We start from the raw sequence: 21,958 nt of genomic DNA, 5'->3' as shown, positions 1-21,958 counted from the left end.
CCAGCAACTCTTGCATTTATTGGAAGCTGCTTACCCAGCAATCCACAAAGGAGCTTACACAGGGGTGATATTTAGGACTCTTGTGACCTAATCCTGGGATTATCATGGGAGGCCTGGGCTGGTGGGCAGGGGAGGGGAGGTGGTGTCATGGGAGGGCTCTAAAGACAGGGAAGGAGGAACCAGCAGATGCTAAAGACACTTCCATTTGGCAGGGAGCTGTGCTGTGGGTTTGGAGGCCTCTCTCTTGGCCGCTGGGGTGTGTTTGTGAGCATGTGTGCGTGTGTGTGCACACGTGTGCATTCGTGTGCTTATGTGAGTGGTAAGGAGAGGCAGGAGAGAATAGTAAGGGGAGGCAGGAGAGCTGAGCAGTTGGCATCAGGGGTTCTTTTCCTTTTCCTTTAACCTTTCCTTCACTTTTTGAGGCTCAAATTGGATCAGCCGCAGAATTTCCTTATTGGCCAGGGTCCCCTCGATGAACTCTTCCTCTGTAAGTTTATCTGCGGATGGGAGAAAATACCACAGTCAGGACTGGCTGTTTGAAGCTGCCGCAAGGCTGACACCCGCAAGGCTGACACCCGCCAGCCTGCCCTGTGCAGATGTGTCCATCATGAAAACCTTGCGTCTTAGCGCCCCCAGGGTACTCCCATCCCTGCCCCAGATACCCAACCTGCACCTCCCCCTGAACCAGCAAGGAGAGGGTTAATGGCTGGCACTACTGAGGGGTCCAGGGTGCACTTTAGTTACGCTTCTCTTCTGATTGGCAATGCCCTGCCTTGCTGGTTATTAAGTATCTTGAGTATTACACTAGGTCTGAGCCTCATGTTCTGGAAGAACTTTTGGGGCCTGGAGCAGAGCAAACAGTTTCAGTTGAGGAGGGAACAGCATCCACTCTAGAGAAGGGCGTGAAAGTTGAGGGGTCCAGGGGGGTGCCAGGGAGAGCCTGGCTTGTGATGAAGTCTCTCTGGCCCACCACCCAGCACATGGGCAGCCCCTCATTCTCAGCTGACAGCTCCTCCATGACTCTTCCCTCCGCATCTCTGCATCTCCCATCCCCCTCCCCTGTGGGGCCAGGAGAGCGCCTCGCCCAGCCCCCGGGTTCAGTTCTGTCCAGGTCAGTGCTCTCCACTAGCTGTTCCTCTGAGCCACAGCCACCGTGCTTGGGGCCGAGGTCACTTCACAGGGTGGAGGGCAGGGTGTGGCATAGAGGGAAGTGAGGTAAAGTCCCTGGTCCCTTGGTGTGCTGGGGAAGACAGTCACATGCAGAAATAACTCTAAAAGGAGACGGTGCTCTTTCAGATCATGTGTATGCTCAGAGTTGCCTGCACGTAGTGGGTGGCTGAACCAAATTGCACGCCCATTAGCTTATGTTTCAGGCCTTTTGAACACCCGTAATCTTAATCCTGGATTAGGACCCAGGCAGGTTCCCTGCAGGTCTAGGTGAGGAAATGTAAAGTCCTAGCTGCCCTGTCAGCCTCACAAAGAGCTTGGAATCCCAACCATCAGAGCCGAGTTCTGGAGCCAGGCCTCGCCCCATGTGGGCACAGGGAAGGACACACACACCGCCTGGCAGGAGGAATACAGCAGCCCCCCACACCCACCGCCACCTCCTGTGACGTCCACTTGGGTCAGCTTCTCCAGGACCCAAACTAACTTCCTAAGTGAAACCACAGAACTGAGATGCTGCTTACTTGGGACCCCAGGCTAATTCCGACGCAGACTCAGCTAAAGTTTGCTCTAACTCTTAGAAAGCTTTTTGGAAAACAAGCGAAGCAAACCCCAGTGTCTGGGAACTGACACCCTCTCAAACAGAAAGTGCTTGGAATTCCCCTAAACTTGGCATCTGCGTACAAACATCTAAGGTGCTGTTGCCTTTACTTCTTCCTATTGCTTCAATGTGGCTGTTTTAACCAAAGCTGTTTTCTTCAGAAGCTCCCCAACCCCTCGGAGCCTTCCTTCTCCCCATCAGGCAACCAGGGGCTGTGTAATCCAGCAACGGGGCACCATGCCATCACAGTGGCAGCTCTACGGGGAGCAGAGCTGGACCTGCGGCCTCTGTCCACTCCCCGAGGCCCCAGCTGCCGGGAGCCAGTCCATCCTTGCTGTTTCAAGGGACCTGGCATATATGGCATACTGTTCTTAATATGTTTGCTCACCTTCTTGGCACTATGTGTTTTAACCAAGGTCACCTCTCTGAAAAAGGTTGTTTCCCCAGGTAGGGATTTTCCCCTGAAGTTAGGGAGGGAATAAAACCCCTTAACTAAGTGCCAGGCGGGTAATTAATCACTTTAACTACGAACAATCATGCTTAAGCTACATAATCTTTACTCCCTGGAATGGAGATAAGAAACGCTCTAACCTTTGGAATAGAGATTGATAGGATTGGAATCAACTGGTATAAATACAGATGTAACAAGACAACAGGACACAGAACCTACACACAGAACCTACACACAGAACCTAGAGACAGAAGAACTTTGCTGGAGAGAACATGGCAAAAGATCCTGGACAGAAACTGGAGACAGAACCTAGAGACAGAACCTAGCAAGAGAACATGGCAAAAGATCCTGGACAGAAACTGGCCACAGAACCTAGAGACAGAACCTAGCAAGAGAACATGGCAAAAGGTCCTGGACAGAAACTGGCCACAGAACCTAGAGACAGAACCTAGAGACAGAACCTGGCTGAAAAACCTAGAGACAGAACCTGGCTACAGAACCTGGATAGAACATGGCAAGAGAACCTGACTAGAACCTGGTGACTGAACCTGGCTGGAGAACCTGGACAGAACCTGGCTGGAGAACCTGGATAACCTGGCTGGAGAACCTAGCAAGAGAGCATGGACACAGAACCTGGCTGGAGATCCTAACCAGAACTTGGCTGGAGATCCAGACCAGAACTTGGCTGGAGATCCTGGCTAGGCTGCTGATCAACTGAACGCTGTCTCCGTGTCATTCCTTCTTCGCCGACTCCGTCTACACTTTTGGGGACCCCTGGACCTGCTGGGGTTGAACCCCAGCACCCAGCCAGCCCTGCAGTGCATGGCGGGGCGAGGTGTCCCCATCCCCCGGGCACTGGCACTGGGAAGGCTACATGTTGGCCGGATCAGCCGGAAACAGCCGCGACTGTAAAGCGAAGGCCACACGGGAGAAGGCATTCACCATCATCTTTCTTTCCAAAGAAGCCCCAGATCTTGTCGGCTCGCTTCTCAGGGGTGTTCTCATCGTCTGGCAGGTGCTTGGCGTCCTCAGGATTGATCATCTTGAATATCGCCTGCACGGAAGCAAGAGGAACGGCTGGTCAGAAGGAGCAGTGGAGGCTGCAGCCCTGGGTTGGAGTGCGGGTCCCAGGCCTGGCCGGCCTATCAATCAGAGCTCCTGGGCGGGCACCTGTGTTTCTGGGACCTTCAGCTGGATGGGGAGCCTGGGGGAGGGGGGAGGAAGGCTTTCGCTTCTTATTTGTCCCTTTCTGTACTGTTTGCATTTCCTGACCATGCAGACATATGACTTTCATTTTATTAAAAAAAAAAAAATGGAAAAAGCTCCCTGGTGTCATCCCATGGCAGCCCGAGGCTGCAGTTTGGGAACCACTCCCTTGAGCCTACTGCCTAGAAATTTTAGAAAACCTAACAGCTTCTCCCAGGTCCATGTGGTACCTGGTTGCCCAGCCGGGTGGCCTAGCAAGGGCTAACATTTGCTGAGCGCCTAACATGTGCCATTTTTCTGAGCATTTTACATGCAACCTTCCCAGCCTTGTGAGGTGCGCATTTATGAACCCCATTTCACAGATGAAGAAACCGAGCCGATTAACTTGCTGAGTGTCACGCAGCTGGAAGCAGATGAGCAGAGCTTCTAGCCCAGGCGCTTTGGGTTTAGTTTGCCTTGTGCCACTCGCCAGCTGATGCCTCGGAGAGCATTCCAATGGCTGGGGAGGGAGAGGGGAGGCCTCAACAGGCTTCCCAAAGGCCTCCCCAGGGCTCGGGAAGACCCTCAGTTACCCTTCCGCCCAGGAAGGGACCCAGAGGGAGGTTGAGCTTTAGACTCTAGGAGCCTTCACTCCTCCCTCCACGCTAACAAAGGAGCCTGATGTGCGCATGTGTGATGGGGGCAAAGCAGGAAGTGCCTCTGCCCCTGTGGTCAGGGAGAGGGACAGGTGGTCTCGAGCGGCCCATCCAGCTCTAGGTCACTAGGATTCCACCAGCTGGGGGCAGGCTCGGGTGCAGGCAACATGTTGGGTGGCAGTAGGAAGGGCACCTTGGAGACCTGGAAGCACAGCCAGGCAGGGGCAGTAATGCCTATAAATTAGCCTGAAGGGGAGGTCAACACCCTGAGAAGTGCCCTTACAGCGACCCCCTACTCTCCCCCGCTACAGCAAGGAGCAAGGAATCAAGCCAGCAGCTGGGGAAGCAGCCTCAGCTGGCAGGTGCCCAGCAGCCAGAGGGGAGGTGACTCTGTTGGCTCCTCTCTCTGTCCTGAGCCATGGGAACCACGTGCAGGCTTGGTGGCTAAATGCTGGGAGTAACTGGCTGCCTGCCCCATCCTGCTTCCAACACCAAGAACAGGCTGTCTACAGTCAAGGCCTCAGTGAAAGAACCAAGAAAGAACCATCGGATGCTCACGCTGGGCCCTGGGAGGTTATATGGTTTTCCAAGGCCATGAAGCTGGTTGGTGGCATAGCTGGGACAAGAATCTGTCATTTCTGGCTTCAAGGCTAGTGACGCAGTGATCTGGTGAGTGGCAGAGCCTTGGCACCACCTTGCACAGCCTCAGCCATGGATTCTCCTCCCCACCCTTTCTCCCTTCCCTCCCTTCCTCTCCCCACCCCCTGCCCCGCTCCCATTCCTCTTCCTTTTTCTCCAGGAGCACGAACTTATAGGCCTCTGCTGGGCCTGGCGTCCTTTAGGTGCTTCTGAGGATGTGGTCTCCATCCCATGCCACCTGCCAATTCAGAGAAGTTTGAGCCGAAGGCCCTGCCCAGTGAGGTTCCCACACATGCCTGCCCTTGACCGGAGGCCCGAGCAGAGTCTGCATGCTCAGCTATTGAACTCATGATGTCACCTAATGAGGGAGGAAGAGCTGTGCGAATGAAAGCAGGCTTACAAATGCATCAAAGTATAAAAACCATGAAAACAGTCTCCCTCTTAACGGGAATGTCATTAGGAAAATATAGCAAGTGGCATGAGGTAGAGGGATAAAAAAGATCAGGTAAAAAGATACTCAATGAAGGTAAATATACATAATATAATAGGGCAAATAGAAACATCCTAACTGTCCCAAATTTAGGAATGGTTAAATAATTTTATGACATTTCCATAGATGAAATTCTAAGCAGCTATTAAATATGGCTTGGAAGAATGTATACTGTTATGAAAAACATTCATCATAAAATAGTAACTGAAAAAAGTATAAAAATCCTATATGACTATTTCATAGCTCTAAACTTAGTTTAAAATATAGAGCTAAAAGACTGGAAATGTATATACCAATACGTTGGTATATACATTTTCTCTGGATGATGAAATTAAAAGTAATTTTAACTTTTCTTTTGCATATGTTTCTAAATTTCACGAATTACTTTTACATTAAATAAGACTATTTTCAAGACGCCTAAAATCGTCACAAGCGATGTGCTCCCAGGCTGGTTGGGACAGGGGTGGAGAATGGGCGTGACAGGCACTGGCCTCCCAGGGGCCTGAGCATGGGATGAGGGAGCCGGGGCTCCGGTGAAGGGCCATGAAGACCAGCAGAACCGGAACCCAGGTCTCACTCCCTCCCTACCTCCTCCGATTGTGCATCTGAAACATGTCCGGGAATCTGACCATGCACAGTTGAAGGTGTTGAAGGATATTTTAATGAACAGAGGAAGGAAGGAAGGAGGGAGGAAGGAAGGAAGAAGGAAGGAAAGAAGGAAGGATGGAAGGGGAAAAAAAAAAAAGGAAATCATAGGAGATACCCAGATTCTTTTTAGGAGGGAAACGAAGCTGTGGGAAAATGCCCGGCCTTCCGTTAATCTCAGTATATGAGCGACCCCTCACCACGCTCTCAGTGCCATTTGGATCACAAAGTCTGGGCCCCTACGCCCCCTCCAGCCCCTCCCCGAGCTGCGCCCTGACCTGGGTGACCCCAGCCCTGCAAGGGGTCGGGGGTGCAGACTGACCATGACGATCTCCAGCACTTCGCTCTTGCTGATGGCCCCGTTGCCGTCCACGTCGTAGAGCGAGAAGGCCCACTCGAGCTTCTGGCTGGGCCGGCCGGCCGTGGTCATGTGCAGGGCGACCACGTACTCCTTGAAGTCCAGGGTGCCGTCGCTGTTGGCGTCGAAGCTGCGGAACACGTGCTCCGCGTAGGCCTTGGGGTCGGCGTCCGGGAAGAACTTGGCGTAGATGCCCTGGAACTGCTGCCGCGTGATGCGGCCGCCCGGGCACTCCCTGAGGAAGGACTGGTACCAGGCGCACAGCTCCTCCTGCGTGAACTGGGTGCTCAGCTGCAGCTCCTCCAGGATCTCCCGGGACAGGGCCCCGCTCCTGCTGTTCCCCATGGGCGAGGCGGCTGGGCCGGCGCTGCTGCTGCCGCGTGGGTGGGTGGGTGCGTGGGAGGGTGGGTGCGTGGGTGGGTGGGTGCGTGGGTGGGAGGGCGCGGCGAGGTCTCAGGCTGCCGCTGGACGCAGACCCACGGAGAGGCTGGCGGATTAGGAGGATTTGCGGCAGGTCCACCCCAGTACTTGGAGGGAGGAGGGCCCCAGGCCTGGGAGGGGAGGCAGGCGAGCGCCCAGAACCCCCCTGAGATTAAAGTAGAGAGCTGACCGCAGGTGCTGAGCCCATTCTGGCCTCTGGGAGGACAGGGTGGAGGTCAGACCCTTCAGGGCCCAAGCCTTGGGCCAAGGTCTTGCCCGCTGCCCCTGGCTCATGGCTCCCCATCCCCAACTCCAGCTCTCAGGGCCAGGATGTCCCAGCCTGTCCCCCGCCCTAACTCCTCTCACTCAGAGGGTCTCATCTTTCACTGAGCCCTCCGGTGCAGGGGCCAAGCTCAGCAGACCGCCTGGGCTCAAATCCCACCTTGGCAATGTATTAGCTGTGTGACCTGAGGCGACGTTTTGGAACCTTTCTCTGCCTGAACGCTCGTCTCCTAGCCCTTCCCCTCCTATCTGACTTCCTGAACTGTCCCCTCAGCAAGGCCTATACCGCCCACTCTATTGCAATTGCACAGCCCACCCCCACCCCTCAGCACCCCCAGACTGTTCATCCTGCTTTATTTTGCTCCCTCCCCCGCACACCTTCTGGCTTCCTCTTTACTTATCCCATAATTGCTGTCTGTCTGTCCCCTCCCGGGAATGAGAGCTCCGTGGATGGAGGATCTGTCTGTCTGTTTCCCAGCTGCATCTTCATTGCCAGATCGGTGCGTGCCTGGCAGGTGGAGGCCTTCGGCGAGTATTCCTTCAGTGAACAGGCATGATAATAGATAACAGTGTCTACGTCATTGTTTTTGTGAGGCTGAAATGGGTGGATATGTGCAATATACTTAGAACAGAGCCCGGCACATGCTAAGTGCTAAATACATGTCAGTTTTTGTTATTATTCACCTACAACAGGGATCCAAAACTAGACTGCTTACAGGAGCCAGCAAGGGGAGGGGGAGAGTGGAACAACTAGATCAGGGAGACAATAGGGAGTGGTGAGGCCTGTGTCACACATGCAAGGGGTTGCCAGTGTTCAACTCCATTTGGATGTGGTCATATGGGATTATGGCCCAGTGATTATCCAAGAGAAACCCAGAAATCAGATTTTTAGATGCAATTTCCAAAGTTTTAAACTTTGAGAGTCAATTCAAAAATTTTAAAAGCATGGTGTCAGCTCGCAGGTTGCCAGTTTGCCCCCAGCCTGATGCCTGGACTAGCAGACTCCACGTGCTTGGGGGGTGAGTGGATGGGTGCATGGGAGGTAGGGAGCTCTGCAAGGGAAGCCTTCACATCCCCACGGTTGGCTCAGCCACGAGCACTGGAGACAGGAGGAGCCCTAGTGAGTGTGTTTTGTACCTGACTTCTCATCACCCACGGGAGAGGTCGGCAGTGCCCTGGCTTGGCTGAGCACAATGTTGGAGGGGCGTGCACCTGGAACCCCAAAATTGCCAAATTGGATGGAAGAGATGTCTCCTCTTTGCTCAGGGCTCATAACAACAAAGAATAAACCCCATAATCTCCAGGCAGTGAGTTAGGGTTTGCACCCTATCACAACAGGCTAATGGCCGGGACCAGCAGCCCTGCTGCTGGGAAAGCCACCTGCCAGGCCCACCTGCATGCTGCTTAGGAAGGACTGAGAAGTTCAGGCACCAGCAGTGTTGACCATCCCTCCTGCCCTCGCACCCCCTGTGGCTCCAGAGTCTTCCTCAGGAGGCCTTCATGTTAGGTGTGTGTGTGGTTGCATGTGTGTGTACTCACTCCTTCCCCCCATTAGTGTGTGAGAGCACATTATTTCTTATTAGAGGCCTGGTGCATGAAATTCACGCATGGGGGGCGTCTCTCAGCCCGGCCTGCACCCTCTCCAATCCGAGACCCTTGGGGGATGTCTGACTGCTGGTTTAGGCCTGATCCCGCAGGGACCGCTGGCTCCTCACCACTCACCTGCCTGCCTGCCTGCCTGCCTGATCACCCCTAACTGCTCCTCTGGGGCCTCATTGCCCCTAACTGCCTCTACCTCAACACCCACCACTGTGGCTTTGTTCAGAAGGATGACCAGAAGATGTCCGGTCGACCAGGTCTAATTAGCGTATTACTTTTGTATTAGTATAGATTAGGAGCCCTTTCTCTTGTTCTAGATTTCACTATCCTGTATTAAGGCATTTGTTCTCAAGAGCAGTTAGAAATAGGACAGTCACTGGACTAAAAAACAAACAAAACAAACCCAGGCCATGAAACGAGGCTGAGGCTTCACCCCTGACCTCGGAACCAGGTGTGAGAGGCCATGAGACGTGCCTCCTGGTCCCGGGCTGTACACACCAAGCCTACAGGTGAGGCCAGGCTGGTGTTACCGGGAGAAACGGAGCTCCCAGGCACACTCCGCCTACCTGGGTCACAGGGCGGCTAAATGGCAACGCGGGAGGAAAGCCCAGATTCGCAGGCTCCCATCCAGGGCTCTTCTTGAGACATTACCACGGCCTGAGCTGAGAGGGCAGAAGCTCCATTTCTATAGGTGAGGAGCTGGGGTTGCCATGACAACAGAAGATGTGGACAAGGAAACAGGGCCCTGGGTTAACACAGAGGTAGCTGGGGCCTCCCCCCACTTGCCCCCGACCGCTCTGCCCTTTCCAAGGGCAAGGAGGAAGGAGCTGGAACCAGTTGGAGGCAGCCTGGCACTGTCCACATTCTTCAGGTTGCTGTGCCCGGAGGGGCCGGACCGCTGGAGGGGACCACAGGCAGCTGTGTTGATGCTGCTGAGAGAGGGGTCATGACCTGGAGGTTTGTTTGAAAACCTGCATAAACATCTTCTATCAGAGGGAGAGTTTATGCTCCTTAGTCAAACAAGTTGTTGGAGATGATGTATTGTGAATGGATTTGTTAAGTCTGAGCGGGGACCATAAACTCTCTCCGAACCCCGAAGACCACTGGGGAGAAGGCTCGTCTCCAGCCAGTCTCGGCGTGTGTCTCCCCTGAGCCTGACCTTGACTGCAAGAAGCAGGCTCTTCCCAGAGGCTGGCCCTGCTCGCACCCCAAACCAGGAGCTGTCTTAGCCCCCAGCCCCCACCCCCATTCCTCCCCCTTCCCCTGCTCTGAGCTCAAAGACAAGATGACCTCCCCCCCCCCACCCCTGGCTTGTTTCGTGCACGGCGTTCCCAGGACCTGGAACAGTGTAGTAGGTGCTGAATAATTATGGCACGAAGTGAGGAAGGGTTGGATGGATGAGATGAGAAACTATAGCCAGGATCCCCTTGTGTCTGTAGGGATAAGTCACCAGGAGAGCCGATGAGGCTGGGGCCAGGTGTGTGGGTACGGCAGCAGGGCACCTCTGTGGCGGGCCAATGCCCAGGTGCCTCTTGGCCCTCTGCTAAGCCATCAGGAGAAAACTTATCACTGATCCCGGGAGCCTGGAGGAATGCAAAGACCATTTGTACAAAGGAGAGCATGGCCGCGCTCCAGGAGGGAGGGTCACCCAGCGGGACCAGCGTCGCTGGACAGTTTATTTCCCATGGGGTGACTCTAAGCATCTCAAGTGTCCACACAGAGCCGGGGGGAAAAATGGGAGAGCATTTAACTTCCTGAAAACGCTTTATGATAACGCAGAACAATTATAGATAGCAAATGCCTTCAAAATTTAAACCCTTTAAACATTTAATTCTTCAGCATTAATACACACAAATGCTATTACAGGGGGCGGGAAGGGCGCCCCCATAGGGATCGGAGTTTCAACAGTGTTACTTATAAATTATATTACATCGATTTTATTTACCGATCTAGGCAGCCAGAGGGGAAGGATATACAATTCGAAGTAAACACATTCATACCGGGATGAGGAATGCTGGCAGGAGACACAGCTTTGCAACATTAAAAATGTATAAAGTATTTAGCAAAAGTTACAGAAAACAGACCAAACAAGCAAGTTTATTTTGTTAGAAAATTCCACCTTCGTAGGGTTTGTGATGTGCTCGTGTCTGCGAAAGGACGGCCGTGCCCCTCCGCCCCCTCGCCTCCCTCCTGTGGGCAGGGCCCAGATGCAGACTCGGGGCCCATCACCAAGGGGGGCTGGGGTCCCTTTGAATGTCTGTCCCCGGGTCCACATGGCCGCCCAGAAGCCATGGCTCCCGAGAGCCAGGCTGCTGTTTATGACGCTGGAAGGGAGCGTCTCCGTTGACAGATGGGTCCACAGAGGTCCCGGGAGGGGAAGTGACTTCAGGTCACGGGACAAATGAGACAGCAGAGCGGCCAGTCCAGTGCGCTTGCCCCTGGAACCTCTGTAGAGCACCCATGTGCCCAGTAGAGCACCCATGTGCCGGACCCTTTGCATTCACCCTTGCAATCCCATCGGGAATCTCCCTGAAACACAATGGGTCAGTGTCCCCTGAACAGCGCCCAGAGAGGCCAGAGGTGGTCACAGCCCTCTCCCTCAGAGGCACCTCCCAGCAGAGGCGTCTAGATGGTGAGGGGGAGGGGGAACATGCTCTGTCACTTGTCTTCGTCTCACCCCAACCTGCAGCCGCAGGAGTTGGGTCCCTCCCTTCAAGACAGGCCGGACAGAAATAAGACTCCTAGGGGTGGGGGTGGGGGTGAGGGTGGGGGTGAGGAGTCCTCCCTGGCAAAATGCAGCCCAGGGCCTCCCAGCGGCGCAGACCTGGGTTCTAGCACGGGAGCCTGTGGGCCTCGCACTGGCCCGGCCTGGGCTCAGGTGTGTTGTTTGCTTGGAGAGGGGCCTGGCTGACTCCCAGGGCGCACCTGTCACTGAGCCGGCCAAGATCAAGACACGTCACCTTGGGGGTCCTACGGAGGAATGCCCTCACTCAATAGCTCACAAAACCTTTGTCGCTTCATTTGTATCTAAATGGAGAAATGCAGGGTGCCCCTCTCATGAGGAGTTTAGGTAACACCACGCCACTACTGCGCTGATGGGACCCAGATTAGCTGTGGCCATGTGCACAGGGTACAGAATTGGGAAGGACTAGTGGGAAGACAGGATGCAGTGACTGCAGAAGGCCTGAGACCTTCTAGAATAATACCTTCGGTTTGCAGATGAAGCAGATGCAGGAAAGGGTGGTGAGGAGCCCAAGGCCAGGTCCCTGCCTTCTCATCCATGCTACACCCATTCCCTCCCCCGTCCCCCTTCCCCCCTAATGCTCAAGGCCAAGGACTGTGCAACTTGAGCAGACGCGAGGGTCCCCAGGAGAGAGGGGACCTGCTAGTTGAGATGCAAGCTTCAGGGCACAGCAGAAGTGAGGCAGCCCAGACCCCGCCCACCCCTCCGCCCAATCCCTGGCAACCTTCTTCATTGTGCAATCCTGACATGAACCAAAAAGGCAAGTGTGAGCCCCCAGAACTACCTGTGGGCACAGCTGGCATTTGGAGAAGGAGCCTCGGGCTGGAAGTAGCCACGCAGACAGGCTGACGCAACACCACCAACTGAGTGAAAGAAGCCAGACCCAAAGGCTACACAGCGTGACTCCATTTATACAACCTTCTAGAAAAGACAAACTATAAGGTCAGCAAGCTAATCAGTGGCTGCCAAGGGCTTGGGGTAGAAGGAGTGGATGGACGCTGGGGCTCGGGGAGTTTGTGGAGTGACGGAAATATTGTGTTGATTTTAGAGGTGGTTACAAGGCTGGATAAGTTTGTCAAAATTCACGGAACCAATATACTTCAAAAGGGCGAATTTTACTGTATGTCAATAAACCCCCATACTGTATATCAAATACCTCAATAAACCTGGAGAAAGAAAAGGCAGCGTGCCCCGTGGGGTGGGAAGGACCAGGGGAGTACGTTGGGGTGCTGGCCAAGTAAGCACGCCGCCATCTGCACTCCACGGAGCATTTGCAAAGCACGCTCGCTGCCGACACCGTAACCAGCAGGTCTGCGGGATCCTGTGCAGATGCTCTGCGCTCTGCTCCGTGTCAAGGCCTCTCACAGCCGGAAGCAGAATCACCGAGCCAAGCGGAGGTCTTTGACTCCTTTGAATTTTATGGCTTGTGTTTCTCAGAAGAGACTTGGGGAAACAAGAGCTTTCTGTACCCATCCACTAACCTGGTCATTGATGGGGTTTCACACAGGGAACGGAAACAAATCCCTGGTTCATGAATTGGGCGGCTTCCGTGGCCTTCAGCGCTGAGCGGAGACGTGCCTCCGGCTGCGGAATCCTCCCGCCCCCTGGGCCTGGGTAGAGGTAGCGCCCGAGGCAGACCCTCCCTCAGGACAGCCACTCCTGTGTGCGGTTCAGGTGCCAGGGCTCTGCAATACTGATCAAAAACACTAGAAAAAAACGGAGAGGAACCAGTGGCTTTTCCTGGAGGCTGTCATGGCCACCAGCTCACGTCGAAGACCGTTTGTCATAGAGAATTTTTTTTTAAAAAATCAGGTTTTCACAGACAAAACTAAGTGAAGGCAGGTAGAAGGGGCTCACTTGTTTTCAGAAATGTACAATAGAGGCGCTCAAGAAAAACCCAGACTCACTCACTCACCCTTCTGAATAGACCCCGTCAAATCCTCTTACAACCTAAACACCAGAACATAAACACAAAACAATGACCGGATAGAGGGTTTGCTGCCCTGAAGTGCAGTTTTAGATGCTCTAGACTTCATCCTGATCTTGCCTTCACCCAGACTGCGGAGGTGGGGGGTGGGGGTGGGGAGCTGTTGACAAGGACAGGGGGCCTGGACTGTCGACTCCAGCTCTGCTCTTAATTCAGTATTAATTTCACTGGCCAGGCTCCGGCTTCATCCACTTTGTAAAGTGAGGAGTTACTTAAAACAAAAAAGAAATCTCAGACCTAACCAGTTGCTCAGTGGTTAGCACATCAGCCTGTGGACTGAAGTGTCCTCAGTTCGATTCCAGTCAAGGGCATGTACCTTGGTTGCAGGTTCCACCCCTGGCCCCAGTCAGGGCACGTGAGGGAGGCAACCAATCAATGTGTCTCTCTCACATCGATATTTCTCTCTCTGTCTCTCCCGGTCCCTTCCTCTTTCTCTAAAAATCAATGGAAAAAAATACCCTCGGGTGAAGATTAACAAAACAAAACAGAAAAAAGAAATCTCAGATATTCAAGTTGGATATGGGCTGGGAGTCTAGTGCCTTGGGCACTGAGCCTTGTTGCTGTCTTTCTCCCACCAATTGGGTAAATGCCGTATGACGGTAGTTTGTACTATAATTACAGATTCCCAGTGGGTTAAAAGTGGTAGGTTAAATGTTCTCATTCTCCAGAAAGGTCAAAATATCTCTGTCTACATGGGGAACAGAGGGGTGGGCAAGAGTGCCTGGCTTGTCCCAAGGATCTGTTGAATAAATGAATGCAGATCAGCACAACAAACAGTATCCCTGAAAACCCAAGGTCTACAGAGTACCTGTATGTGAACGCCAAGGTCACTGACCTGCAAGAACCCTGGAGAAAAGATGTCTATACACAATCACAGAAAATAAGCCCATACCTTGCCCTCAGATCTTAGCACATCACTTGTCTTCAGCTAAATGCTTGATGAATGAATAAAAGAGGGAAGAAAAACAGAGAAAAAGTAGGTGAAAAAGCTACCGAGACTGAGGTGAGGGGATGAGGAGGAAAGAATCACTTCATCAGACAGACCGGCCCACACGGGGCCAGCTCAGGCTACCCCAGAAGAGGCAGGAGAGCTCGCTCTGTCCCAGGGAGGAGCAGAAGACTAGAATCCTCAGAGAGAAGCGAGAAGGCAAACTCACTGAGCGTATCCACTCAAAAGATGTGTTCATAACATGGCCATTGGCTTTGAATAGCTGACTATCATCCACAAATTACTCTGCTAAGCCACAAAGCAGTTCCTACTTGCACCTGTTTTTAATAAAGAAACCGAGAGCGGATATCCTGAAACCGGTGGCTGGTGTCATGGCCCCATCACAGAGCCGGGAGTGGTTCTCCATGCAGTGGACAGATTCAGGTTGGACAAGGCCTTCACACTGAGCTTTCTGGTTGGGATGTTTCCATAAGAGAAGGGACAAAGTTTGGCTGGCTTTAGTACATTCAGCATCTTTCTACCATGAACTGTAGGAGAGCGGTCTGACTCAATGAAAGAGGTACCGAAAGATTCAAAGTTAATACATCATCAGATACGTAAGACTGAAAGACCAGTGAGTTGTGCTCCTAGAATTCCACGCTCTTGGGAATATATGGATCCTGTAAATCCAAAGTAATCGATGGGGAAGATTAAGTAAGAAAGACGGGTTGGTTCTCAGGGCGTGGGTTGCCCCTGGCTAGCTGTACTTCCTCCTTCAGGTTCCTCTCCTTCCTCTGGTCCTTTCGAACTGATTCTCAGGACTTAACATGACGGACAACATGTTTGCTGGGGTCAGGAAGAGGAGCACATGATGGGCAAGGACCCGACTGCAGCCCTGAAAGCTTCCTACGTCACACGCAGACCAGGTTTTACGAGCAGTTGGGAGATGAAGAAAGGGAAGGTGGCACCACCCCCAGGCAGGGCCTGATGCTGGGCTCTGGACTGTGCAGGAGTTGCCGAGAGGCCACGGTGGCGAGACGCTGCCCGGTAGGCGACAACCTACTGTGGCCATGTTAGTCTTCGATGCCTGTACAGTGACCACCACTGACAGGAAGCCATACGAGGGACAGTGGTCCCAATGCTGCCATATGCAAGCAGGGGGAGCCGGGGGGGGGGGGGGGGGGGGGCGGGGCGGTGACAAAGACTTGCCCCAGACTGTCTCCCACGTGGGACTGACCCAGCCCCGCTTAGAGTGTGGAGCGGGGTGGGGATGGGAGGAGGGGGCATCTGCAGGTCGGGGGGCTGGGGATTCTGGGAGAGACTTTGCAGAGGATGCCTGATCTGCTGGGGAACCCGACTCAGCACTATGACTGAGGGCTGATTTGCTGATGAGGTAGTTCCATCCGGACCTCTCCAGGCAGGGTCAGTCCGGGAAGGCGGCAGCGAGGCCTTCTTCCCAAGACTCTTGATCATGAACGGAGACAGGGAAGAGCCAGGATGTGGACTCCCAGAATGCAACGGGGGAAAAATAAGGAAGGAAGGCTGCAAAGGATTCTGAGTGCGGGCTGCTGAACGCTGCCTTCCGTCCATGATGGCGATCCTGACACTTGGCTTGGAGACAGGGACCTCCCTGGAGACCAGAGGGCCAGCTGGAGGAAGGACCTCAGGGCTTCCAGGGGCACGAGCATGGGACGCAGCTGGCTCTGGGCGGGGAGATGACCCTACGGTGCTCAGCAGGGACCACAAAGTTCCAGCTTCAGTTTGTTCCCGGAACGGCAAGCACAACATGGGAGTTGGGGGTCTTCAGCCTCAGAGACAAGGGCGGGGCTGTGGATCCACCTTCTTGGCCTGGGAACACGGGGATTTCCCATCGAGGCCGCCAGGCCGCCCTTCTGGAATGGCTGGCTGCAGCCCTCACCCTCCCCTCTCCTCAGTGGGCAGGAGAGTGGGGGGGAGGGCAGCTCCACTTGGCAGCGGGACCCACCACCTCCTCTCCATGGGCCCCCGGCCCCTCTCCTTGGCAGGACCCCGGGCGCCGCGTGTGCCCGCCTAGATCTCCATGTCCACAGGGCGGATGTTGCCCGTCTTGTGTTCTCTGACCCACAGCTCCCTGTCTTTGGCTGGGTCCACTTTTCGAAGCAGCTGGTCCACAGGCTCAACTGTCTGCAAGGGATGGAGAAGAGAGGACGCCGTCAGGGGCAGCAGCGCCCGGGACACGGCCTCTGAGCCCGGCTGCCCGCCTCTGCTGTCACAGCAGCCTCTCAGAGGGTTGGGGGCCCCAGGGGAGGCCCGTGAGGGGCAGACGTGGAGAGGCTGTGAGAGCGGGAGCCGGGACCTCTCGTCCCACCCTGCTTCTCACTCGAGCACTTGACCCTCCGGACCGCAGGCTGGATGACAGGGCGGAGCGGCTCAATGGCTCCAGGTCTGAGAGCAGTTCCACCCTTCGCTCCCACGGTTACCACCACAGAACAGGGCAAATGACATTGTAGCTTTAGATATTCTGCATAGTCCTCGTCCTTTTATCTTTTTGGTAAGAGATTCACTGGGGCAGGCAATATCGTCTTCAGCTGCCCACCGCCCACTCAGGTTCATCTGTAGTGACCACTTCACCTGCCACAGGACAGTGGTCCCCCCGGGGTCCTGGGGCCTCCGCCTGGGGCAGGGAACTCACGCTTTGGTTGAACATGTCTGTCTCGTGCCGCAGCTGTGTGTACTGGCACAGGTGCTGCCGGATCATCTCCACCCTCTCCACCTCCAGCCGCTCCAGCTCCTGCACGGAGGAAACGCAGACCCATGGGACATGTCCCTCCACCCGGACATGTGACATGTCCTTCCCGCCACACGGGCCCAGACCACCCTCGCACACACGTCGCCGCTGCTTAGGCCGGGCCCCACCTGACCCTTCGGGGTCTGATGAGGAACTCGTCCCATGTCTAGCGGTGCAGGTGCGGATGCTGACACAGCAGTTACTGCCGCCTGGACCCTGCCCTGCCGGGCGGGTGGGTGCTGGAGCGCTACAGGCCTTCCTAATCCTGCTCATAATAATCTGCAGAGACAGGCTCTATTCTTGTCCGCATTTTCCAAACAAGGAATGAACATCCAGAGAGGAAACGTCACCTGCCCATGGCGACATGGAATTATGGGAGGAGCGAGATTTGAACCCGGACTGCTGTGGTCTGACTCATGAATCTGCACCCGGTTCCCGGGGGTGGAGAGATGGGACGCATGCGGGTGCCCGTGCCTCCCTGGGCCTCTGTCCTCTGTCCACCCTGAGTGCTGAGGGACAGACCCGAGACCAGGCCGGGGGAGGCAGGGGCCGGGGGTGGGGTGGCCCCTTCAAAGGGAAGCGTGGAAAGGTCTGTCCTTTGGTTTCTAGGTGGTTCCGCATCTTTGGAATTGAGGGGCTCAGGCTGTTGTTCTTGCATAACTAGGTCACTCCCCGGTGATCACCCAGGGAGGGGAAAGCAGGGGCTCCATTCGGGGATTAAGCAGGAGGAAAGCAGGTCACTCCAGTGCGGACGGGCGTGGCTTTGGCAATGGGGCAACGTGATCAGCAGCTGGCACGATGCTCCTTTCTCCTCTGGCCCAACAACCCATGTGCCCACGTGCCCACCACATCTCACCGCGGCCAGTGCTGACTGAGGAGGAGGTGCTGCCCCTTCACAGGAAAATCTCAGGAAGGCAAGAGAAGGGCTCTGAGGCCGATCCCTCAGGCCCCTGATCGGGGGCCACCCCCACTCCCCCTACACAGCTCCCAGCCTCACCCTTCACCCCCTGCCAGGATCTCCCCTGTAGGCGCTGAAACTCCTCTGGGGGTGAGAGGGTCACGCGTCCTGCAACTTGGCTATTTGTCCTAAAGGGGCCACTGACAACTTGTGGGGGGTTCCTCCGGGCACAGCTAACCCTCCCCCGTGTTTACACAGCTAGGAAGGGCCAGAGCAAGGGTTTGGATGAGCTTGGACTCACCCAGAGGCGAGGTCTGGACCCCAGTGTGAGCAGACATAATGCCTACTTCCACAGTCACCTCACTCTACCACCCAGGGCGCCCTGAGTGCAGGCACGGAACCGGCCTGCTCACACATCTCGGGCACTCACCAGAGTGGTGGTCACCATCTCCTCAAACCACTTGGACTGGGCCTGGTTGTAGAGGTCCACACAGCGCATGAGGTCATCTCCTGGAAGAGGCCAAGGCCGCCGTCACACCCTGCCTGTCCTGGCTGTGGCTGCCCTCTGCCACTGCACCCCACGGCCATGCCCTCTCCCCTCTTTGGGGTCACGGAGGCCAGAGGAAAGCGGGGGCGGGAGTGAAAAGCAGAAGACAGAGGGGGCAACCCCGCACCACAAGAGACCAGCTTCAGTGCCCACCCGAACCTGACCCCAGGCACCGAGAAGTCAGGATGGAGGGTTCTCAGCGTGTGGGGTGAAGTGGGGAGGGGGTTCCTCCTAGGACCTCCCAGCCTATCATCAGCCAAAGACATGCTTCCTCTCTAAAGATGGTAGGTTCGTGTCACATCAGAGAGTCCTTTTTGGGTAAAAAACGTCCCAAGCAGCTTGGTACTCGTTAAGAGTTAAAGAAGAAAAATTTGCAAATTATGTCCGTTGTGTGTGTGTGTGTGTGTGTGTGTGTGTGTGTGTGTACATGCAGCAGGATGCCATGCTGAAATACAAAATAATGTGTCTGCCGGTGTATGGTTCATCCATGTGCAGTGATGGCATGGAAACACGCACCGAGCGCTACCCACCGACCCCAGGACAGCGCTGGCGTGGAGACAGGAAGGCAGGGTGGGAGGAGAGGGGCTCTTTCCGTAGCATTTTCTTTCATAAGCGCTCAGAAACAGGCATCACTATTCAATCTTGATGCTACTACACTGTTTTCTGCAACCACAGGTGCGTGTGAAACATTTTGTAATTAGAAAGAAAACAACCTATAAGGTAACTGCAAACATGATGAAGGTACCCGCACCCCAGAACCTTGCTGCACAAAACACGCAGCCTGCCAGGACGCAGCTCTAGGACGATGCGGCACCTGCTGATCAGAACTGCACGTTCACAAGATGCCCATGTGGGCCACGTGCACCCCCCGAGCGCACGCCTTGGTCTATGTGTAGTTCAGTTCATCACAGGGTTCCAGGGAGGACAGCGCCACGGTCTTTGCTCATGATGGGAAAAACTCGAGCCAGTCAAAGCTAACTAGTTTATGCTTTAAGTCTAGTACTGGGAGTGGATCAGAAGTTATTCCTATGATGTCACCTTGCCATTCTGGTGTGAAGGTGAAGGCAAACGTGCACACGACCCAGGGCCTGGCCAGCAGCTCCCTGGCACCTGAACCACACCACTAGCTGGGAGGTGACCTTGAGTAACAGAACCAAATCAAGGGCTTTGTTCATTTTGCTCCTGGCCCAAGGTCAAGGACTGGGCCCTTGAGCCCAAGAAAAACAGGAACTGGAAGGGAAAAGGTCGATATGCCACTGCAAGTGCGGGCCCACTAAGACCTCTGGCTGCTGATACTATGGCTTGACTGTGTGCTGCTGCTTGTATTTGCCTAAACTTTTTATTTTATTTTATGGGGCTTTAGTTTATAATTTTTAAATGTAAATAAGTTATATTTAATGGAAAAATTTCCCAGCAATATATCTAATAGTCACAAACTAAGAAATGATTTTATTTTGTTAAAATGATAATGAAATAAATACTTAGATGACCAAGAAAATAAAAGGCTGTGATGTACATGGATGGCTGGATAATTGAGTATATGGGTAATGGAACAGAACTAGCTCTAAGGCATACCAGTTAAAATATAACCTGAGAACATAGAGTATATGACCTAACGTGTAGACATTTAAACATAAACATAAACACCGAAAACATTAAAAAACTAGGAAGTATTGATGGTGATTAATTTGGCAAATTAAGATTTTCTATTCTATGTGCTGATTAAATTTTTTCCCAAGCAAAGATATTGATTTTATAATGTAATTTTATTTAATAACTTAACTAATTACATGAATTTAAATATGCCTTTCCTCGCCCGAGGTTTCCCTGCCCAATCACTATAAGCATATAATGCCTTCTATTTCTGGGTACGTTTCTATTATTTGTAATTGACCTATTTTACACCATCTTATTTCAAAATGTCCATGGCTGCTTCGTTCCACAATGAGTTGACTGTATGAGGTTTACCAGAAGCTGAGTGGAAAGGACCCAGAGTCTAGGTCCTAGACCAGTGATGGCGAACCTTTTGAGCTCAGCGTGCCAGCATTTTGAAAAACCCTAACTTAACTCTGGTGCCGTGTCACATATAGAAATGTTTTGATATTTGCAACCATAGTAAAACAAAGGCTTATATTTTTGATATTTATTTTATATATTTAAATGCCATTTAACAAAGAAAAATCAACCAAAAAAATGAGTTCGTGTGTCACCTCTGACACGTGTGTCATAGGTTCGCCATCACTGGCCTAGACCCATGGTCCGCACACTGAGGCCGAGAGCCACATGCGGCTCTTTGGCCCCTTGAGTGTGGCTCTTCCTAAGCCTTAGGAGTACCCTAATTAAGTTAATAACAATGTACCTACCTATATAGTTTAAGTTTAAAAAATCTGGCTCTCAAAAGAAATTTCAATCGTTGTACTGTTGATATTTGGCTCTGTTGACTAATGAGTTTGCCGACCGCTGGCCTAGAGCATCTGATCTGAACCCTAACCCTACGTCACACCTTCCGGCCTCACAAAGCACCACTGTCCTTGCAGCAGTGAAACTTCTTTAAAGGAATATCTGGTAAGTTTCCACTGGTTCTATCTGGATTTTCTCCCCCCTCCTTGGGCATTAGCTCATTTTTACCACTAGGTGGAAGCAGAGACCAACGCACTGGAAGCCTCTTCCAGGGAGAATCTGAAACGTGGTTATTTCATGAAAATGTCAGCTGCTGACTGGGGCGGGCGCCCATCTCCATAGGTGAGCCTCGGGAGCATCCCTCCCTGCTGGGGTGCAGTCTGTACTTCCAGGGGCTCCCCGCACTGACAGGGCCCCACAGTTCCCGGTCAGAGAGCCAGGCCTGGAGGCAGCCTAGCCCGCTCCCACCCACAGCCCCCGGCCCCCATCCCATGGGACGCACCTTCCAGGCATCCCTCCCCCAGCTCCCCCTGCTGGGCCTCCCTGACCAGGTGCAGACAGGTGGGCGTGGCCCACTCACCAGCCTGCGTGGACTTCCTCCGGGCCTTCTTGATGTCCTCCTCCGTCTTGTTGCTCAGCTTGATCTCCAGCTGCTGGGTCTTCATCTCCAGGTCCCTCTGCCGCTCCGTGAGCGCTTTCCGGGCCTGGGGGCCAAGGACGCGGAAGCGCTGTTCACGGGGCTCAGAGCCAGGAGGGGCCCGTGGTCACGTGGACAGCCCCCGTTTCTACATAAGAGTCCCTTCTTTTCCCTGTTCCTGTGGATGATGCCAGCATGGCCCTAGGAGACTCAGCTAGACTAGCATCACTGGGCCGCCCAGTCACTGTGCTGAGCCTGCGACCCTCTCTCTCATCCCGTCTCTCACTGCACTTGGCCTACAGCAAGCCTCAGGCCAGGTCTGATGGAGCGTGTGCACGTGCAGACAGCCCTAAAATCACAGCCTGGGGGGTGAGGGGGGGGCGAGCACAGGGTGATCCACGTCACCCACCTCCAGCAGTGCTTAGTCTAGGTCAGGACGGGTCCTTGGGGGCAGCAGCCGGCCGTCTAGGGTGCCTGCAGCCGTGCGCTCCCCCTTCTCCCGCACCCCAAGTCCTGTGGTCAGCCCCGGGGACAGCTCCCTTCCCTCCAGGGGCCATCAGC

At 54.0% G+C, this 21,958-nt stretch overlaps 2 protein-coding genes across 2 annotated transcripts in view; both read right to left on the bottom strand.

Annotated features, from left to right (window-relative positions):
* On the bottom strand, positions 1-7,567 carry RCVRN (recoverin). The gene is made up of 3 exons (XM_081110527.1): positions 6,154-7,567; positions 3,159-3,270; positions 1-497 (listed from the first exon to the last, which is right to left on the bottom strand). The coding sequence occupies exons 1-3, from the start codon at positions 6,532-6,534 to the stop codon at positions 376-378; spliced, it is 615 nt and encodes a 204-aa protein (XP_080966653.1). The 5' UTR covers positions 6,535-7,567; the 3' UTR covers positions 1-375.
* Positions 7,568-14,475: 6,908 nt separating this feature from the next.
* Positions 14,476-21,958, bottom strand: part of GAS7 (growth arrest specific 7) — an 82,855-nt gene continuing 75,372 nt past the window's right edge. The window contains exons 11-14 of the mRNA XM_081109208.1: positions 21,341-21,464; positions 18,244-18,323; positions 16,820-16,918; positions 14,476-16,311 (exon numbers count right to left, since the gene is read on the bottom strand). Of these exons, the coding sequence (XP_080965334.1) occupies positions 16,198-16,311; positions 16,820-16,918; positions 18,244-18,323; positions 21,341-21,464 (417 nt within the window). The 3' untranslated portion in view covers positions 14,476-16,197. The remainder of the gene's footprint in view (positions 16,312-16,819; positions 16,919-18,243; positions 18,324-21,340; positions 21,465-21,958) is intronic.

Source organism: Myotis nattereri (genome assembly GCF_964212035.1).
Source record: "Myotis nattereri genome assembly, chromosome: 16".
In the NCBI taxonomy this organism is placed as follows: domain Eukaryota; kingdom Metazoa; phylum Chordata; class Mammalia; order Chiroptera; family Vespertilionidae; genus Myotis; species Myotis nattereri.
This window is presented reverse-complemented; position numbering and strand designations above follow the sequence as displayed.